General features: G+C 48.5%; 1 protein-coding gene across 1 annotated transcript in view; it reads right to left on the bottom strand.

Annotated features, from left to right (window-relative positions):
- Positions 1-245: 245 nt before the first annotated feature.
- Positions 246-19,456, bottom strand: part of LOC118358786 (harmonin-like) — a 47,098-nt gene continuing 27,887 nt past the window's right edge. The window contains exons 15-20 of the mRNA XM_052480697.1: positions 11,619-11,651; positions 10,829-10,882; positions 9,021-9,120; positions 8,399-8,508; positions 7,877-7,932; positions 246-1,370 (exon numbers count right to left, since the gene is read on the bottom strand). Of these exons, the coding sequence (XP_052336657.1) occupies positions 1,358-1,370; positions 7,877-7,932; positions 8,399-8,508; positions 9,021-9,120; positions 10,829-10,882; positions 11,619-11,651 (366 nt within the window). The 3' untranslated portion in view covers positions 246-1,357. The remainder of the gene's footprint in view (positions 1,371-7,876; positions 7,933-8,398; positions 8,509-9,020; positions 9,121-10,828; positions 10,883-11,618; positions 11,652-19,456) is intronic.

The following is a 19,456-nucleotide window of genomic DNA, read 5'->3' on the forward strand; positions in this document are numbered from 1 at the left end:
GGCCAAATGAATTACCAAACCATTAAGGGAGACCTTGCCAAGTACTGTAAAATCCGACCAGGACTGGATCACGACTGCCCCCTGTGGACGTTAATCATTTCACAGGAGTGCATAATGAGTGAGATTTAAGATATCCACTACAATATTTTAATGAATGCAATGAGAGAGAAATTAAACTAACGAATGCATTAGAATTCTAGCATTATAAACTGTCTGAATCGTCTAAGTCAAGAAAATCTCATCAGTCAAAGTCAACAAATACCTTTATTGATCCTGAGCGTTGATTTCAGAGGAGGGACATTGATTACATCACAGTGTGCCTGCCTACCTGCTGGGTCTCGGGGTCTGCTTCTCCATTGTAATGGAATGATAATATCAGACACCTTTAATTGGGGACTTAGGGGTGTTATTTCAACGAGAGCCAAGGGCTTGTTATGGCATACTAGAAGTTTTATCAAAATAAAATAACTGCATATATACACAGTATAAGCTTGAAGTCATTTACTGGGTAAACCACGGGCATCGTGATGCCGAAACGTTGGTGGTTAACACAGTAAATGACTGGGTGCGTATATATGTAGTGTGTGCCTCTGTATTTATTTTCTATAAGCCTACAGTTTACTCGCCATTAGTCTCTACTAACATGTTTGGGTGTTTGGCAGCTCATGCTTTGATCTATGGCATACTAGAAGCTCATTGAGATGCACTAAGCATTTAATTAGACTTTCAGCATAGCCAGCTCCACTTGGGAAAGAACAATACAGGCCTGTTGACACTCGGGCTCTTCGAAGGTTTTCACCACTGGATTGACTCAAAACTCAATAAGATACACTTCCTTTGCTGTGGTGTACTAATATGAGAAGAAGGGCGGTAACCAGGGCCATGTATTTAAAGAGTTGGGCCACATTTGATCATGTTGAAATAATGTTCTAATTGTAGACATTCAGTTACACAGCATCGTTTAAATATTGTCCATATTTAACATGGCTGCCATAGAATTTTGTAGTGTCATGTAAATGCATAATAATGCAGTAACCTCAATGTCTCAACTCTCTACATATATGGCTCGGGGGATTATGTACCACAGATTCATATTATTATTATATATCAGAAGTATCAGAAGTATCTGTACTGGGATCTAAATTAAACTCAACAGAGGATGAAGTTCATAGACAGTTTACAGGTAGCACATCACAGTGTGGTTCTGGTTGAACAGACTTGTTTTCAGTAATGATCAGCATTGCATTTGAAACAGTTTGATGCAGGGATTTGATTGTGACGATAGAAGTATGTCAGAGATAATGAGACGGGTGGTTGGTGGATATGGCTTGTTTGGCAGGCTGGGTGATGAAGTGACTCAGAAGAACGTCCTACAGAAAGACAGAAACAGGTGAATTACTTGGATGTCATCCGTTGAGGAGCCGTAAAACATGTCTTTAGTCACAAGTAGGAGCAAGTTAGAAATAACACCACATGTGTCACGTTCTGACCTTTATTTTCTGTGTTTTGTGTTTAGTTAGTATGGTCAGGGCGTGAGTTGGGTGGGTAGTCTATGTTTGTTTTTCTATGTTTTGGTTATTTCGATGTTTCGGCCTAGTATGGTTCTCAATCAGAGGCAGGTGTCATTAGTTGTCTCTGATTGAGAATCATACTTAGGTGGCCTGGGTTTCACTGTGTGTTTGTGGGTGATTGTTTCCTGTCTCTGTGTGTGCACCAGATAGGACTGTAATTTGAGTTTTCACATTTTTTGTTTTGTTAGTTTGTTCATGTGTACCTTATAGCATTAAAAAGTACCATGGAAAATTACCACGCCGCGTATTGGTCCTCTGATCCGTTTCGCCTCTCCTCTTCGGAAGAAGAGGAGGAAACTCGTTACAGAATCACCCACCACAATCGGACCAAGCGGCGTGGTAAAGGACAGCGACGACAGCAGCAGCAGCATCAACAACAGAGGCCACCATCACAGGACTCCTGGACATGGGAGCAGATACTGAACGGAGAGGGACCCTGGGCACGGGCTGGGGAAAATCGCAGCCCCAAAGCAGAGCTGGAGGCAGCGAAAGCTGATCGGCGGCAATATGAGGAGCCAGCACGGCAGTGCGACAGGTAGAGGCAGCCCAAAATTTTTTTTGGGGGGCACACGAGGTGTGGTACTAAGCCAGGTAGCAGACCTGAGCTCACTCCTCGTGCTTATTATGAGCAGCGCATTACTGGTCAGGCACCGTGTTATGCGGTTGAGCGCACGGTGTCGCCAGTGCGTGTCCATAGCCCGGTGCGCTATAGGGCAGCCCCGAGAGTGCCATGCGAGTGTGGGCATTGAGCCAGGGCGTATGGTGCCTGCTCAGCGGGTCTGGTCGCCGGTACGCAGTCTTGGTCCAGGTTATCCTGCGCCGGCTCTGCGTGCTGTGTCTCCGGGGCGCTGGGAGGGTGCAGTGCGTCCTCTGCCTGCGCTCCGCTTACCGGGCAACTGTGGGAGTGGAGCCTAGGGGAGAGGTGCGTGTAGTAAGCACTAGATCTCCCGTGCTTACCCACAGCCCGGTTCAACCTGTGCCTGCACTCTGGAGGGTCCGGGCTCGAGTAGTTGTCCAGCCTGGGGAAGTGGTGCCAAGGTTGCGCACCAGAGCTCCAGTGCTCCCCCACAGCCCGGTCTTTCAGGCTCCTTCTAACACCAAGCCTCCTGAAAGTCTCCCCAGCCTGGTGCCTCCTGTAGCAGCTCCACGCACCAGGCTGTCTCTCAGTCTCCTCCCTGCAGGTGCTCCCGCCTGTCCGGCGCCGCTGCCGGAGCGTTCCGCCTGTCCGGCGCCGCTGCCGGAGCCTCCCGCCTGTCCGGCGCCGCTGCCGGAGCCTCCCGCCTGTCCGGCGCCGCTGCCGGAGCCTCCCGCCTGTCCGGCGCCGCTGCCGGAGCCTCCCGCCTGTCCGGCGCCGCTGCCGGAGCCTCCCGCCTGTCCGGCGCTGCTGCCGGAGCGTCCCGCCTGTCCGGCGCCGCTGCCGGAGCGTCCCGCCTGTCTGGCGCCGCTGCCGGAGCCTCCCGCCTGTCCGGCGCCGCTGCCGAGCCTCCCGCCTGTCCGGCGCCGCTGCCGGAGCCTCCCGCCTGTCCGGAGCCTCCCGCCTGTCCGGCGCCGCTGCCGGAGCCTCCCGCCTGTCCGGCGCCGCTGCCGGAGCCTTCCGCCTGTCCGGCGCCGCTGCTGGAGCGTCCCGCCTGTCCGGCGCCGCTTCCGGAGCCTCTCGCCTGTCCGGTGCCGCTGCCGGAGCGTTCCGCCTGTCCGGCGCCGCTGCCGGAGCCTCCCGCCTGTCCGGCGCCGCTGCCGGAGCCTCCCGCCTGTCCGGCGCCGCTGCCGGAGCCTCCCGCCTGTCCGGAGCCTCCCGCCTGTCCGGCGCCGCTGCCGGAGCCTCCCGCCTGTCCGGCGCCGCTGCCGGAGCGTCCCGCCTGTCCGGCGCCGCTGCTGGAGCGTCCCGCCTGTCCGGCGCCGCTGCCTCCTGTAGCAGCTCCACGCACCAGGCTGTCTCTCTGTCTCCTCTCTGCAGGTGCTCCCGCCTGTCCGGCGCCGCTGCCGGAGCCTCCCGCCTGTCCGGCGCCGCTGCTGGAGCGTCCCGCCTGTCCGGCGCCGCTGCCTCCTGTAGCAGCTCCACGCACCAGGCTGTCTCTCTGTCTCCTCTCTGCAGGTGCTCCCGCCTGTCCGGCGCCGCTGCTGGAGCGTCCCGCCTGTCTGGCGCCGCTGCCGGAGCGTCCCGCCTGTCTGGCGCCGCTGCCGGAGCGTCCCTCCTGTCCGGCGCCGCTGTCGGAGCCTCCCGCCTGTCCGGCGCCGCTGCCGGAGCGTCCCGCCTGTCCGGCGCCACTGCCGGAGCCTCCAGCCTGTCCGGCGCCGCTGCCGGAGCGTCCCGCCTGTCCGGCGCCGCTGCCGGAGCCCCTCAGCCCAGAGGCGCCAGAGCCCCTCAGCCCAGAGGCGCCAGAGCCCCTCAGCCCAGAGGCGCCGGAGCCCCTGCCCCTCTGTCCAGAGCTTCTGCCCCTCTGTCCAGAGCTTCTGCCCCTCTGTCCCGAGCTGCCCCTCTGTCCAGTGGGGTCATTGAGAGGGGTTGCCATGGTTCCTGTGGGCACAGAACCAGATGGTATGAACATCTTGGGCCTGGTTCTCTTTGCCATGGTGTTCGGTGTGGCACTGAGGAAGCTGGGAGAAGAGGGGGAGGAGCTCATACGCTTCTTCAACGCTTTCAATGAAGCCACCATGGTGCTGGTGTCCTGGATCATGTGGTACGTCCCGTTCGGCATCATGTTCCTGGTGGGAAGTAAGATAGTGGAGATGGAGGATGTGGTTCTGTTAATAAGGCGGACAAAGACAATCGTGAAGTGGGGTCCGCGTCCCGCGCCAGAACCGCCACCGCGGACAGACGCCCACCCAGACCCTCCCCTATAGGTCAAGGTTTTGCGGCCGGAGTCCGCACCTTTGGGGGGTACTGTCACGTTCTGACCTTTATTTTCTGTGTTTTGTGTTTAGTTAGTATGGTCAGGGCGTGAGTTGGGTGGGTAGTCTATGTTTGTTTTTCTATGTTTTGGTTATTTCGATGTTTCGGCCTAGTATGGTTCTCAATCAGAGGCAGGTGTCATTAGTTGTCTCTGATTGAGAATCATACTTAGGTGGCCTGGGTTTCACTGTGTGTTTGTGGGTGATTGTTTCCTGTCTCTGTGTGTGCACCAGATAGGACTGTAATTTGAGTTTTCACATTTTTTGTTTTGTTAGTTTGTTCATGTGTACCTTATAGCATTAAAGTACCATGGAAAATTACCACGCCGCGTATTGGTCCTCTGATCCGTTTCGCCTCTCCTCTTCGGAAGAAGAGGAGGAAACTCGTTACAACATGCAGATGTGTGGAGAAACCCTATAGGTCTGTGTTCTCCAAAATGAACTAATTGAATCCACTGGTGGATTCCATTGGATTCTATTTGAGCCATGAATTGTGACCAGAAAGATTTCTTTCAACTAGATAGTTCATAATTTAGTTGGTACATGGGAACATTCCAAAAAAAGCATTTGGTGGGTCACAGCACCAGAACAGTTGGGACAGCTTGGGGACCACCACTATAGTGTCACGTTCTGACCTTTATTCCTTTTGTTTTGTCTTTATTTAGTATGGTCAGGGCGTGAATTGGGGTGGGCAGTCTATGTTAGTTTTTCTATATGTTCTATTTCTGTGTTTGGCCTGATATGGTTCTCAATCAGAGGCAGCTGTCTATCGTTGTCCCTGATTGAGAACCATATTTAGGTAGCCTGTTTTCCTTTGTGTTTTGTGGTTGGTTATTTTCAGTCTTTGTGTGTCTGCACCAGATAGAACTGTTTTGGTTGTCACTTTGTTGTTTTGTATTTTTGATGTGTTCAGTTTCTTATTAAGAAGATGAACACTAACCACGCTGTGCTTTGGTCCTCTCATTCTTCCACCGACGACAACCCTTACAGAACCACCCACCAAGAAAGGACCAAGCAGCGTGGTAACAGTCAGCAGCAGCAGCAGGAGAGGCAGCGATACCTGGAGAGATGGACTTGGGAGGCGATTCTGGACAGCAAAGGACCCTGGACTCAGCCAGAGGAATATTGCCGTCCCAAAGCAGAGCCTTACGCATAGTGTCCCCGGTTCGCCAGCACAGCCCAGTGGGGGCTATTCCACCTCGCCGCCCTGGCTACGGGGAGCATTCAACCAGGTAAGGTTGGGCAGGCTCGGTGCTCAAGAGCTCCAGTGCGCCTGCACAGTCTGGTCTATCCGGTGCCACCTCCACACACCAGCACTCCAGGGAGACAGCCCCTCGCACCAAGCTGTCTCTCCGTCTTTTTCCTACAGGTGCTCCCGCCTGTCCTGAGCCGCCAGAGTCTCCCGCCTGTCCTGAGCCGCCAGAGTCTCCCGCCTGTCCTGAGCCGCCAGAGTCTCCCGCCTGTCCTGAGCCGCCAGAGTCTCCCGCCTGTCCTGAGCCGCCAGAGTCTCCCGCCTGTCCTGAGCCGCCAGAGTCTCCCGCCTGTCCTGAGCCGCCAGAGTCTCCCGCCTGTCCTGAGCCGCCAGAGTCTCCCGCCTGTCCTGAGCCGCCAGAGTCTCCCGCCTGTCCTGAGCCGCCAGGGTCTCCCGCCTGTCCTGAGCCGCCAGAGTCTCCCGCCTGTCCTGAGCCGCCAGAGTCTCCCGCCTGTCCTGAGCCGCCAGAGTCTCCCGCCTGTCCTGAGCCGCCAGAGTCTCCCGCCTGTCCTGAGCCGCCAGAGTCTCCCGCCTGTCCTGAGCCGCCAGAGTCTCCCGCCTGTCCTGAGCCGCCAGAGTCTCCCGCCTGTCCTGTCTGGGTTGGCGCCCCCCCTTGGGTTGTGCCGTGGCGGAGATCTTTGTGGGCTATACTCGGCCTTGTCTCAGGATGGTAAGTTGGTGGTTGAAGATATCCCTCTAGTGGTGTGGGGGCTGTGCTTTGGCAAAGTGGGTGGGGTTATATCCTTCTTGTTTGGCCCTGTCCGGGGGTGTCCTCGGATGGGGCCACAGTGTCTCCTGACCCCTCCCGTCTCAGCCTCCAGTATTTATTCTGCAGTAGTTTGTGTCGGGGGGCTAGGGTCAGTTTATTATATCTGGAGTACTTCTCCTGTCCTATTCGGTGTCCTGTGTGAATTTAAGTGTGCTCTCTCTAATTCTCTCTTTCTTTCTCTCTCTCGGAGGACCTGCCCTAGGACCGTGCCTCAGGACTACCTGACATGATGACTCCTTGCTGTCCCCAGTCCACCTGGCCGTGCTGCTGCTCCAGTTTCAACTGTTCTGCCTTGTTATTATTATTGGACCATGCTGGTCACTCATGAACATTTGAACATCTTGGCCATGTTCTGTTATAATCTCCACCCGGCACAGCCAGAAGAGGACTGGCCACCCCACAGCCTGGTTCCTCTCTAGGTTTCTTCCTAGGTTTTGGCCTTTCTAGGGAGTTTTTCCTAGCCACCGTGCTTCTACACCTGCATTGCTTGCTGTTTGGGGTTTTAGGCTGGGTTTCTATACAGCACTTTGAGATATCAGCTGATGTACGAAGGGCTATATAAATACATTTGATTTGACCTGCCAGAGCCGTCAGCCAGCCAGGAGCTGCCAGAGCCGTTGGCCAGCCAGGAGCTGCCGGAATCTCTCTCCTGTCCGGAGCTGCCAAAGCCGCTCTTCGGTCCAGTTGCGCTCTCTACGATGATCTTCAGTCCAGGGCCCGCTACGAGGGTCCCCGCTCCAGAGGCGCCACCTAAGTGGGCCAAGACTGAGGTAGAGCGGGGTCCACGTCACGCACCGCCGCCGTGAAAAAGGCCCACCTGGACCCTCCCCTTTTGTTTAGGTTTTTGCGGCAGGATTCTGCACCTTTTGTGGGGGGGTACTGTCACGCCCTGACCTAAGTATTCTTTGTTTTCTCTATATATTTTGATTAGGTCAGGGTGTGAAGTGGGTGATGTATGTGTTTTTGTACTGTCTAGGGGTTTTGTAGGTTCATGGGGTTGTTTACCATCTAGGTGTTTATGTATGTCTATGGTTGCCTAGATTGGTTCTCAATTAGAGGCAGCTGTTTATCGTCGTCTCTGATTGGGAACCATATTTAGGCAGCCATCTTCGTTAGGTATTTAGTGGGTTATTGTCTATGTGATGTTGCATGTTTGCACTCAGTATTTATAGCAGTCACGTTTTGATATTTTTGTTTTTTGTTTGTTTAGTGTACTTTGTGTTTGGTTTCATCTGTCATTAAAAGGATGTATTCACATCACGGTGCGCTTTGGTCTCCTCACTACGATGATTGTGACACAGATTGTACAATATATTGAGTTGATGGAGAGTGTACAATATGTTGAGTTGATGGAGAGATTATACAATATGTTGAGTTGATGGCAAATGTACTTACACCTCATCTTCGTATTCTTTTGGAGGTGACACTGCTATCACCAGCTCAAACCAATCCTAAAGACACACAGACAAATAAAGAAATGAAAAATCTATCACGTTTGGCTCATATAACATCTTCCTAAAACTGTGACATGTCTATCCCCTTTCCATACAGTATTTCTATGGTTACAAAATTTCACAAAGGACCTATTGGTAAAATTGATTCCACCCCTCTCTTCTCCGCCCCACACTTCCCCTCTCCTCTCTTCACTATAAAACCAACTGGTCTGAGTGTAAACGTTTTGATTACGGCTGGCCTTTATAACCATATCAATAAAACTCATGTACAGCAACAAATTACCTTCAGTACAAATAATCAGGGCAGTACCAAACAATACAGCATCAATATGATACATGTCTGTTTATTGAGAATAGTCATGAGCGTAAGCTGCCTAACTCATCGATTAGGCTGTGAGAAATACCCGACAGTATTTCTGATCTTAGATATTGCTGTCAGAGTTGCTGTAAAAGAGAGTAGTACCCCTCCACTGTTCCAGGCCAAGTCTAGAGAGTTCTCTCCTTCTGTCAGTGAGGAGTCAGTCAGGACCTTCCCATTCACAGCCATCACCTCATCTCCTGGTACTATCCCACCTGGGTAGGCACACACACACACAGACACACACAGGACAATAAACTCATTAATTGCTGTCTGCATTGTTTTTTTTACAAACCACAACCTTAGTGCTGCCTATGTAGATTGAATTTTTGCTTTGGAACCAGATCCCACTCAATAGCCTGGGATTCGTTTCTACTATGACGTCTCCAAGCGGATATGAAATGAGTCAGCCTGATGAATACCAGACTGAGAGATTGGGTATAATAAACCTTTTCTCATTGCTATTCTGAAATCATACACAAAACAACATTCCAACTTTATTGTTAACAACAGAGCGTAAGGAAAGAGATTCTTGTTTGTCAGGTTCTTTATATGAAGCCAAAATCAATCAAGTGTTGAAACACAAAATAAATTTGTCTATGTACACCAACAACAACAAAGAATAGCTAAAAGTAGTATTGATGTGTTGCATTTAGAATAGAATGCTTTAACATATACACATGGGGTTGCTTTCTTATGGACTTCGTTATGAAATTTATGGACTCACCATGTTTGTCTACTGAGCTTCCGTCATAAATGGCAGATACCACTAGCTTTCCCAGAGGGGAGTCTACACCCCCCTCCACAGCCAGGTCAAGTGGTCCAACCTAAGGTAAGAGAGATCAAAACAAATCCAATTGTATTTGCCACATGCGCCGAATACAACAGACCTTAAAGTGAAATACTTACTTATAGGCCAATGCAGTTTTAAGAAGATAAAAAAATAGGGAAAAAAGTGTATTTACTATAATAAACTGGATTAAAAAATGTATCTATAAAATAAAACATAAGAAAAATATAAATAATGAAGGAGCAACAATAAAATAACAGTAGCGAGGCAATATACAGGGGGGTACCGTTACAGTCAATGTGTGGGGGAACCGGTTCGTCCAGGTAATATGTACATGTAGATAGAGGTAAAGTGACTATGCATGGATAAAAAACAGAGAGAAGCAGCAGAGTAAAAATGGGGGGGCAGTGCTGTTCAGGAGTCTTATGGTTTGGGGGTAGAAGCTGTTAAGAAGCCTTTTGGAGTTAGATTTGGTGCTCCGCTGCCGCTTGCTGTGCGGTAGTAGAGAGAACAGACCAGGGTGGCTGGAGTCTTTGACCATTTTTTGGGACTTCCTCTGCTCTTGATGGTGCAGCAATAGAACTTTTTGATGATCCGAGGACCCATGCCAAATCTTTTCAGTCTCCTGAGGGGGAATAGGCGCTGTCGTGCCCACTTCATCACTGTCTTGGTGTGTTTGGACCATGATAGTTTGTTGGTGATGTGGACACCAAGGAGCTCTCAAGCTCTCAACCTGCTCCACTACAGCCTCGTCAATGAGAATGGGGACATTCTCGGTCCTCCTTTTCCTGTAGTCCAAAATCATCTCCTTTGTCTTGATCACAATGAGGGAGAGGTTGTTATCCTGGCACCACACGGCCAGGTCTCTGACCTCCTCCCTATAGGCTGTCTTATCGTTGTCGGTGATCAAGCCTACCACTGTTGTGTTGTTGGCAAACTAAATGATGGTGTTGGAGTCGTGCTTGGCCATGCAGTCATGGGTGAACAGGAAGTACAGGAGGAGACTGAGCACGCACCCCTGAGGGACACCCGTGTTGAGGATCAGCGTGGCAGATGTGTTGTTACCTACACTTACCACCTGGGGCGGCCCGTCAGGAAGTTCAGGATCCAGTTGCAGAGGGAGGCGTTTAGTCCCAGGGTCCTTAGTTTCGTGATGAGCTTTGAGGGCACTATGGTGTTGAACACTGAGCTGTAGTCAATGAATAGCATTCTCAAGTAGGTGTTCCTTTTGTCCAGGTGGGAAAGTGGAATGTGGAGTGCAATAGAGATTGCATCATCTGTGGATCTGTTGGGGTGGTATGAAAATTAGCTGATAGTCATCTGACCACTTCCTTATTGAGTGAGTCACGGGTACTTCCTGCTTTAGGTTTTGCTTGTAAGCAGGAATCAGGAGGATTGTCAGATTTGCCAAATGGAGGGCGAGGGAGAGCTTTGTACACGTCTCTGTGTGTGGAGTAAAGGTGGTCTGGATTTTTTCCCCCTCTGGTTGCACATGTGACATGCTGGTAGACATTGGAATTACATGTAATCCATTAATTACATACAATTGAAAGATTTAGATGCATTGTCATCATCCTCCTGAACGTCTGTATGAGGAAATACAGGAATGGTTCTGCAGGGCAAGATTAGCTGTATGTTCCCCGAAGTAAAATGTGCTTGGATCCTTCTTTCCTTCATGAAAAGCTTAGCAACCTGGGAAGTATAGTCATAACTGGACAGTTCATCCTGAGGCGGGTTCTGATTACCTTTTTGATTCTCAGCTGTCTCACGTCTCGTCCAGCTATCTGCTCCGAGGAGAACTGTTAACACAGCCAGAGAGCAGGGTGGTTACATCACAACACTGGATCACAGTGAATAGACATGTACACACAAAAAGGGGTTCCAAAAGGAATCTTCGGCAGTGCCCATAGAACCCTCCTTATTGAAAAAGTTATCCTATGGGGACAGCCGAAGAACCCTTTTAGGTTCTATATACTGTAGCACCTTTTTTTCTAAGATTGTATAGATGGTACAATCTATACATTATATCTTCAGGATATATGGCTTTAGATGTAGAAAACTGCTTCCCTGAGGTGCATTTACTTTTTCAAAGAAAGATGAAAACAAAAGAGATGCTCCACTGAGGTTTCCAGGAAGGCTATAACACAGACTGGCTGTAACAGTGACTCAATGAGGATCTATGGATCTATGGCTCACATTGGATGGAGACTGACATTTGCATACAGCTTTATAGTCAAAGACATGTTTCACAGATCTTCAAAGGCACGTCTTCTGTTTGGTCTCTTGGTAACGATATTATTGGCATCCCACTGGGCACATGCTGGTTGAATCAATGTTTTTTCCAACAATGAAATGACGTTGAACCAACGTGGAATAGACGTTGAATTGACGTCTGTGCCCAGTGGGATATGAATGATCTACTTCTTCAAAGAGATGTATTTGCATATGGTTGGTTCTACACCTGTATACATGACATGATCCTATATGTCTAATAGTCTGGCAGATATATACAGGCTCAGCTCAGGCATACAGTACCATGGAGAGGGGATCAAAGTCTTCCACATATTTCTGAAAGACAAACAACATATGATTAGACCAGGGTTTCTTTCGGACCCAAAGTTGGCCCTGAGGATGTGAGAGGTGGGTCCCGAGTTATGAGTAAACTTTGATAATCACACACTGTTTCTATTTATTTTGGGTTGTTCGAGGACAGTACATTTTTAATTTGGGTCTCGAGCTGAAAAAGCTTAAGAGCCTCTGGATTAGATAGTTCACCGTGTCATCTCTGCACTGAGGTTTAGCACCACTAGGAAACATGGTTGAGCAATAGGCCTGCAATATAGCCTTATATCACCCTGGTCTCAGCTGATTTATTGCTCTAGTCCATACAAAGGATTTGGATAAGTCTGACATTTTACACAATCTGTGATGTAAACTGAAAAGGCAATTCTTTCTTTTGTTAGTTTACAGCATTGTAAAACTTCTTCATAGGTTCAACGCAAACCAGATCAATGTAGCGTACCATTTATCATTATGTATCTAAATGACTTTTGCATGTAATCAGGCCCTAGCAGAGAATGAGTGTGCTGAGTGTTGAAGAGCTAGATTTCTTTTGACAACCACTTCTATGTCTTTAAATGTACTTTAAATTGATTAATTTAATAATATGACAAAAACCAAGCTTGTGGATCCATTTTCCATATCTTTCCATCTCGAGCTTTGTAAAATAAAGGTCTATGCGACTGTAGCGATAAGAACGTCAGTATGAATATCAGCTAACTATATATTCAACTCTTTAAATAAAATTGTTGCTTCAAAAACCAATGTTTTATTGCTAAAACCAACACATTTCAGCGTTTCAATGCAATGGTTGTAACTACAGTGGCTTGCGAAAGTATTCACCCCCTTGGCATTTTTCCTATTTTGTTGCCTTACAACCTGGAATTAAAATGGATTTTGGGGGGGGGGGGTTGTATCATTGGATATACACAACTTGCCTAACACTTTGAAGATGCAAAATATTTTTTCTTGTGAAACAAACAAGAAATAAGACACAAAAAAAACATAAAACTTGTGCGTGCATAACTATTCACCCCCCCCTAAAGTCAATACTTTGTAGAGCCACCTTTGGCAGCAATTACAGCTACAAGTCTCTTGGGGTATGTCTCTAAAAGCTTGGCACATCTAACCACTGTGATTTTTGCCCAGTCTTCAAGGCAAAACTGCTACAACTCCTTCAAGTTGGATGGGTTCCGCTGGTGTACAGCAATCTTTAAGTCATACCACAGATTCTCAATTGGATTGAGGTCTGGGCTTTGACTAGGCCATTCCAATACATTTAAATGTTTCTCCTTAAACCACTCGAGTGTTGCTTTAGAAGTATGCTTACGGTCATTGTCCTGCTGGAAGGTGAACCTTCGTCCCTGTCTCAAATCTCTGGAAGACTGAAACAGGTTTCCTTCAAGCATTTCCCTGTATTTAGCGCCATTCCTTCAATGCTGACCAGTTTCCCCCACAACATGATGCTGCCACCACCATGCTTCACTGCAGGGATGGTGTTCTCGGGGTGATGAAATGTTTTGGGTTTGCGTCTGACGTAGCATTTTCCTTGATGGCCAAAAATCTCAATTTTAGTCTCATCTGACCAGAGTACCTTCTTTTGGGGAGTCTTTTGGCGAACACCAAGTGTGTTAGTTATTTTTTTCTTTAAACAATGTTTTTTTTCTGGCCACTCTTCCTTAAAGCACAACTCTGTGGAGTGCACGGCTTAAAGTGGTCCTATGGACAGATACTCCAATCTCTGCTGTGGAGCGTTGCAGCTCCTTCAATGTTATCTTTGGTCTCCTTGTTGTATCTCTGATTAATGCACTCCCTGCCTGGTCTGTGTGTTTTGGTGGGCGGCCCTCTCTTGGCAGGTTTGTTGTGGTGCCATATTCTTTCCTTTTTTAAATAATGGATTTAATGGTGCTCCGTGGAATGTTGGAGCTTTTTTTATAACCCAACCCTGATCTGTACTTCTCCACAACTTTGTCCCTGACCTGTCTGGAGAGCTCCTTGGTCTTCATAGTGCCCCTTTCTTAGTGGTGTTGCAGACACTGGGGCCTTTCAGAACAGGTGTATATATACTGAGATCATGTGACGCTTAGATTGGACACAGGTGGACTTTACTTAAGTAATTATGTGACTTCTGAAGGTAATTGGTTGCACCAGATCTTATGTAGGGGCTTCATAGCAAAGGGGTGAATACATAAGCACGCACGTCTTTTTTATTTGTTTGAATTTTTTTAAACAAGTTTTTTTTTTCATTTCACTTCACCAGTTTGGACTATTTTGTGTATGTCCATTACATGAAATCCAGATAATAATCTATTTAATTACAGGTTGTAATGAAACAAAATAGGAAAAACGCAAAGGGGGTGAATGCTTTTGCAAGGTACTGTATAAAACATTGATTTTTGAAGCAAATTTCCATTGTTACTGAAAATCAGTTTTTCCTGTTTCCTCCACTGTTCAATCACTGTTGTTTGAAAAAGTGAGATAGCGACGGCATTTCGAATTTTCACTTCAAAACATCTCAAAGGGAGTTGAAAATAAAAAACAAAACAGGCTTGTTCAATCTGCCTTTCACGTGTCTCTGCCTGCTAATATCACATTCACAGTGTGACATCCAAAGGCTCATCTTTCTCCTCTAGGACAGGCCTCATTGACACACACACACACACACACACACACACACACACACACACACACACACACACACACACACACACACACACACACACACACACACACACACACACACACACACACACACACACACATACACACACAAAAGCACACACACCGTCATCTGTGACCATCAAAATCTGAGGGCCACAGCTCGTCATTCTGCATTCATGGACAAAGGAGGAATAAAAAGTGTCTCTATAAAAGCATTGCTTTCTGAATGAACGTTGATTGAATCTGACTGAGTAAGATGACATTCTGAGTACAAGCCTATTCATTGCAATGACATTGACCTATTTTGAATATAATCATAACACAATAATAAATCAGTGGGTGCTTACATTTGTCCTATTTCACACATGTACAAGTGCGAATTGGTCAATCGTTTTCTTGCATATCCCACCACTCCTGAGAACCCTTAGAGAGCGGGGTCACAGCCTGGGATCAGCCATTATTGACGGCGACCCTGGAACAATTAGAGTTAAGTTCCTTGCTCATGGACACATCAACAGATTTTTGAAAGCATCACAAGAACAAAAGACCCCCTGAGGTACGAGGCTGCATCACGAATTGCCTATAGTGCACCACTTTCCACCAGATACAGTATAGTGCAGAATATAGGGTATAGCAGAGTACCAATTGAGATTTCCACAGAGTTTGTTATGACAGATCTGGAAGTGTTAGGGAATGAATTTAAGAACAAGGACTGTAAAATCAAAGTTGGTTTTAACAATAACTATGATCTGTAGGGTTGTGTAAAAACATGGAGCTCTTTCTTCATAGAGCAGAGAAGTTTTTTGTGTTCCCAATCTCCTTTTGTATCAAATACTAAAAAGGCCTTGACAGCAGGACATTGCACTGTCAGATAACATGAGATAAACCTGGACACTAAAAGAAGACGTACACCCACATAATGTACACCATTCAGCATCCACACCATCCGCATATCGACACAGAGACAAAAGAATGCCCAATACATGTGCACTCCACAGTCATTAGTTGAGTTATCAAATGTGCGACTACAAGGAACTAGTGCAGCAAACAAAGAGGACAGATTGAGAACCAGAGAAGTAAAGGAGGCAGTCACTACACGCATCACTCCGGTGAAGAAAGAGGGATTGATTTAGTTCGGAAAGAGGAAGGGGAAACAGCCACTAAACTACTAATAACCACTCAGAGCAGAGGAGAGCAGAGGAGAGTCAGAGGGGAAGGTGGTGATGGGTATGGATTACTTGTCTCTTGTTGTTGGACCTAAAGGAGGTGTTGTACGTCACCATCGTTTTCATCATCTCCGGCGGCTGTAGCACAGAAACCAGATGTCATTCAGAAGAGACACTAAGCTTCTTCTTTTTCTCTCTCCCTCTCTGCATCTTAGGGTTAAGTACTCATTTACTGACAAGTTCTGTTGATAAACTGCAAAGACTATAATAGTCTCTGTGGATTCACCCTTGACAATATGGATAATATATGAAGACTCGATCCTCCCTTGGTTTTTCTGGATGGTGGTGACCAGTGGAAGCTGCTGAGGAGAGGACAGCTCATAGCAATGGCTGGAACAGAGTAAATGGAATCGCATCAATGGAAACCATGTGTTTGATGTTTTTGATATCATTCCAGCCATTACCACGAGCCCGTCCTCCCCAATTAAGGTGCCACCAACCTCCTGTGGTGCTGACATATGGTAAATGACCAGTGGGAGCAGAGTGCTATCTCCATAGTCATGCAATTAAACAGGGTGTCAGGAAGAGAGGAAGGCATATTAGCGTAGCCTCGCTATTATCTCCAAAACAGAAACCTTTCATGAATTGGAAAAAACAGCTATATTTTCCCATTAACGAACATACAATTATTTAACATCAGAAGCTAGCACTAGCACCCCGGCTAGGGACAGTGACAACCAACTAGCACCCCGGCTAGGGACAGTGACAACCAACTAGCACCCACCCCGACTAGGCTAGGGACAGTGACAACCAACCAACTAGCACCCCGGCTAGGGACAGTGACAACCAACAGTGACAACCAACTAGCACCCCGGCTAGGGACAGTGACAACCAACTAGCACCCTAGACTAGGGACAGTGACAACCAACTGACAACCAACTAGCACCCCGACTAGGGACAGTGACAACCAACTAGCACCACGACTAGGGACAGTGACAACCAACTAGCACCCCGGCTAGGGACAGTGACAACCAACTAGGACTAGTGACAACCAACTAGCACCCCGGCTAGGGACAGTGACAACCAACTAGCACCCCGACTAGGGACAGTGACAACCCCGGCAACCACGACTAGGGACAGTGACAACCAACTAGCACCCCGGCTACAGGACAACCAACTAGCACCACGACTAGTGACAACCAACTAGCACCCCGACTAGGGACAGTGACAACCAACTAGCACCCGACTAGGGACAGTGACAACCAACTAGCACCCCGACTAGGGACAGTGACAACCAACTAGCACCCCGGCTAGGGACAGTGACAACCAACTAGCACCCCGACTAGGGACAGTGACAACCAACTAGCACCCCGGCTAGGGACAGTGACAACCAACTAGCACCCCGGCTAGGGACAGTGACAACCAACTAGCACCACGACTAGGGACAGTGACAACCAACTAGCACCCCGGCTAGGGACAGTGACAACCAACTAGCACCACGACTAGGGACAGTGACAACCAACTAGCACCCCTAGGGACAGTGAAAACCAACTAGCACCCCGGCTAGGGACAGTGACAACCAACTAGCACCACGACTAGGGACAGTGACAACCAACTAGCACCCCGACTAGGGACAGTGACAACCAACTAGCACCCCGGCTAGGGACAGTGACAACCAACTAGCACCCCGACTAGGGTGACAACCAACTAGCACCCGACTGACAGTGACCAACTAGCACCACGACTAGGGACAGTGACAACCAACTAGCACCCCGACTAGGGACAGTGACAACCAACTAGCACCACGACTAGGGACAGTGACAACCAACTAGCACCCGGACAGTGACAACCAACTAGCACCTAGCACCCCGACTAGGGACAGTGACAACCAACTAGCACCAACGCACTAGGGACAGTGACAACCAACTAGCACCCGACTAGGGACAGTGACAACCAACTAGCACCCCGACTAGGGACAGTGACAACCAACTAGCACCACGACTAGGGACAGTGACAACCAACTAGCACCACGACTAGGGACAGTGACAACCAACTAGCACCCGACTAGACTGACAACCAACTAGCACCCCGGGACAGTGACAACCAACTAGCACCCCGACTAGGGACAGTGACAACCAACTAGCACCCCGACTAGGGACAGTGACAAACCAACTGAGCACCCCGACTAGGGACAGTGACAACCAACTAGCACCCCGACTAGGGACAGTGACAACCAACTAGCACCCGACTAGGGACAGTGACAACCAACTAGCACCTAGGGACAGTGACAACCAACCAGCACCTGGACAGTGACAACCAACTAGCACCCCGACTAGGGACAGTGACAACCAACTAGCACCCCGACTAGGGACAGTGACAACCAACTAGCACCCCGACTAGGGACAGTGACAACCAACTAGCACCCCGACTAGGGACAGTGACAACCAACTAGCACCCCGACTAGGGACAGTGACAACCAACTAGCACCCCGACTAGGGACAGTGACAACCAACTAGCACCACGACTAGGGACAGTGACAACCAACTAGCACCACGACTAGGGACAGTGACAACCAACTAGCACCACGACTAGGGACAGTGACAACCAACTAGCACCACGACTAGGGACAGTGACAACCAACTAGCACCACGACTAGGGACAGTGACAACCAACTAGCACCCCGACTAGGGACAGTGACAGGAGAACATAGCAAGCGTCCACAAAGGGATTGAGGGTTTTTAGGGAGAGCTAAAGAGGGGGGTTAGGAGCCTGTTTTTCTTGGCATGGGGTAGGTCGATGGGACTGGCTCTGGGGTAACATGACTGGTTTAGACATGGCAGAGGCCATCTGACACCTCTGGTTGGGCGGGCTAGGAGCTATTTGTTATTGGGAACATCCATTCAGCAGAAAATTTGACAGCAAGCAATGGGGTTACAGTGGTCTACAGTGAGAAGCAGGATTCTACTGCTGAATCCCAGAACAAACAGCTCATGATGAAACCAGTGACATCAGAGCTTTAACCCTGTGATTTAACCCTATGTATATCTATGTTTAACCCTGTAAGGTCAGAGCCCTGGGGATGTTCTAGAACTGTGAAGAAAGTTGTGTGGTTTCAAAGTCAACAGATCTCCAGCTTGTCTCAACATTTGTTCACATCACACAAGTACCTCCTTCTAGGCAGGCTTAATGAACACTCAGACTTACCAGGGGATTGCTTGAATTGGATACACCACTGACATGGGAAATGTTTCTCATCACCTGAACCAGGGAAAGAGTACTGTGTATTCATCCCCAAATTACTTTTGCAAAACACTATGGGAATATGAATGTTACACACACACACACACACACACACACACACACACACACACACACACACACACACACACACACACACACACACACACACACACACACACACACACACACACACACACACACACACACACACACACACACACGTGTTTGAAGTGGAACACATCAAGACAGGAGATATTGTGCACTTCAAAAGGAGCTATTCAGTCTTGACTTACAGCCTCTTTCGCCTACATTGACAATATAATGTCTTCACACACAAACAACACCCACTACTTACTGCATATCACACCACAACACGCCATGCGATTTCTACACCCACTGCTGTCAAATACTATAACAACCTTACAAATCACACAGAGACTTGACAAACTGAATAAAAAACAGCATTTCATTTTAATGGAGAGGAAAGAGATGTCTTCTTCACACCATTCAGTCATTGTGAATTGTTGTCTGCTCCCATCAACTCAGCTAAAAGGTTTCGGGGGAAGGCAAGGGCTAGGGGCTGTTTTCAGACCAGACCATAGACACCCCAGGGAGGCTACCTTAAAGTTCGAGGGGTAGGTCATTTCCCTGGCATTGGAGGAGTAGTAACCTCCCATTGGCAGGTACCCACCCTGCTTCCATTCGCTCCTTGTCTCTGGATGACTGGAGGGGTGATGGTGGTGGTAC

This window comes from Oncorhynchus keta, chromosome 26, assembly GCF_023373465.1.
Source record: "Oncorhynchus keta strain PuntledgeMale-10-30-2019 chromosome 26, Oket_V2, whole genome shotgun sequence".
Lineage (NCBI taxonomy): Eukaryota > Metazoa > Chordata > Actinopteri > Salmoniformes > Salmonidae > Oncorhynchus > Oncorhynchus keta.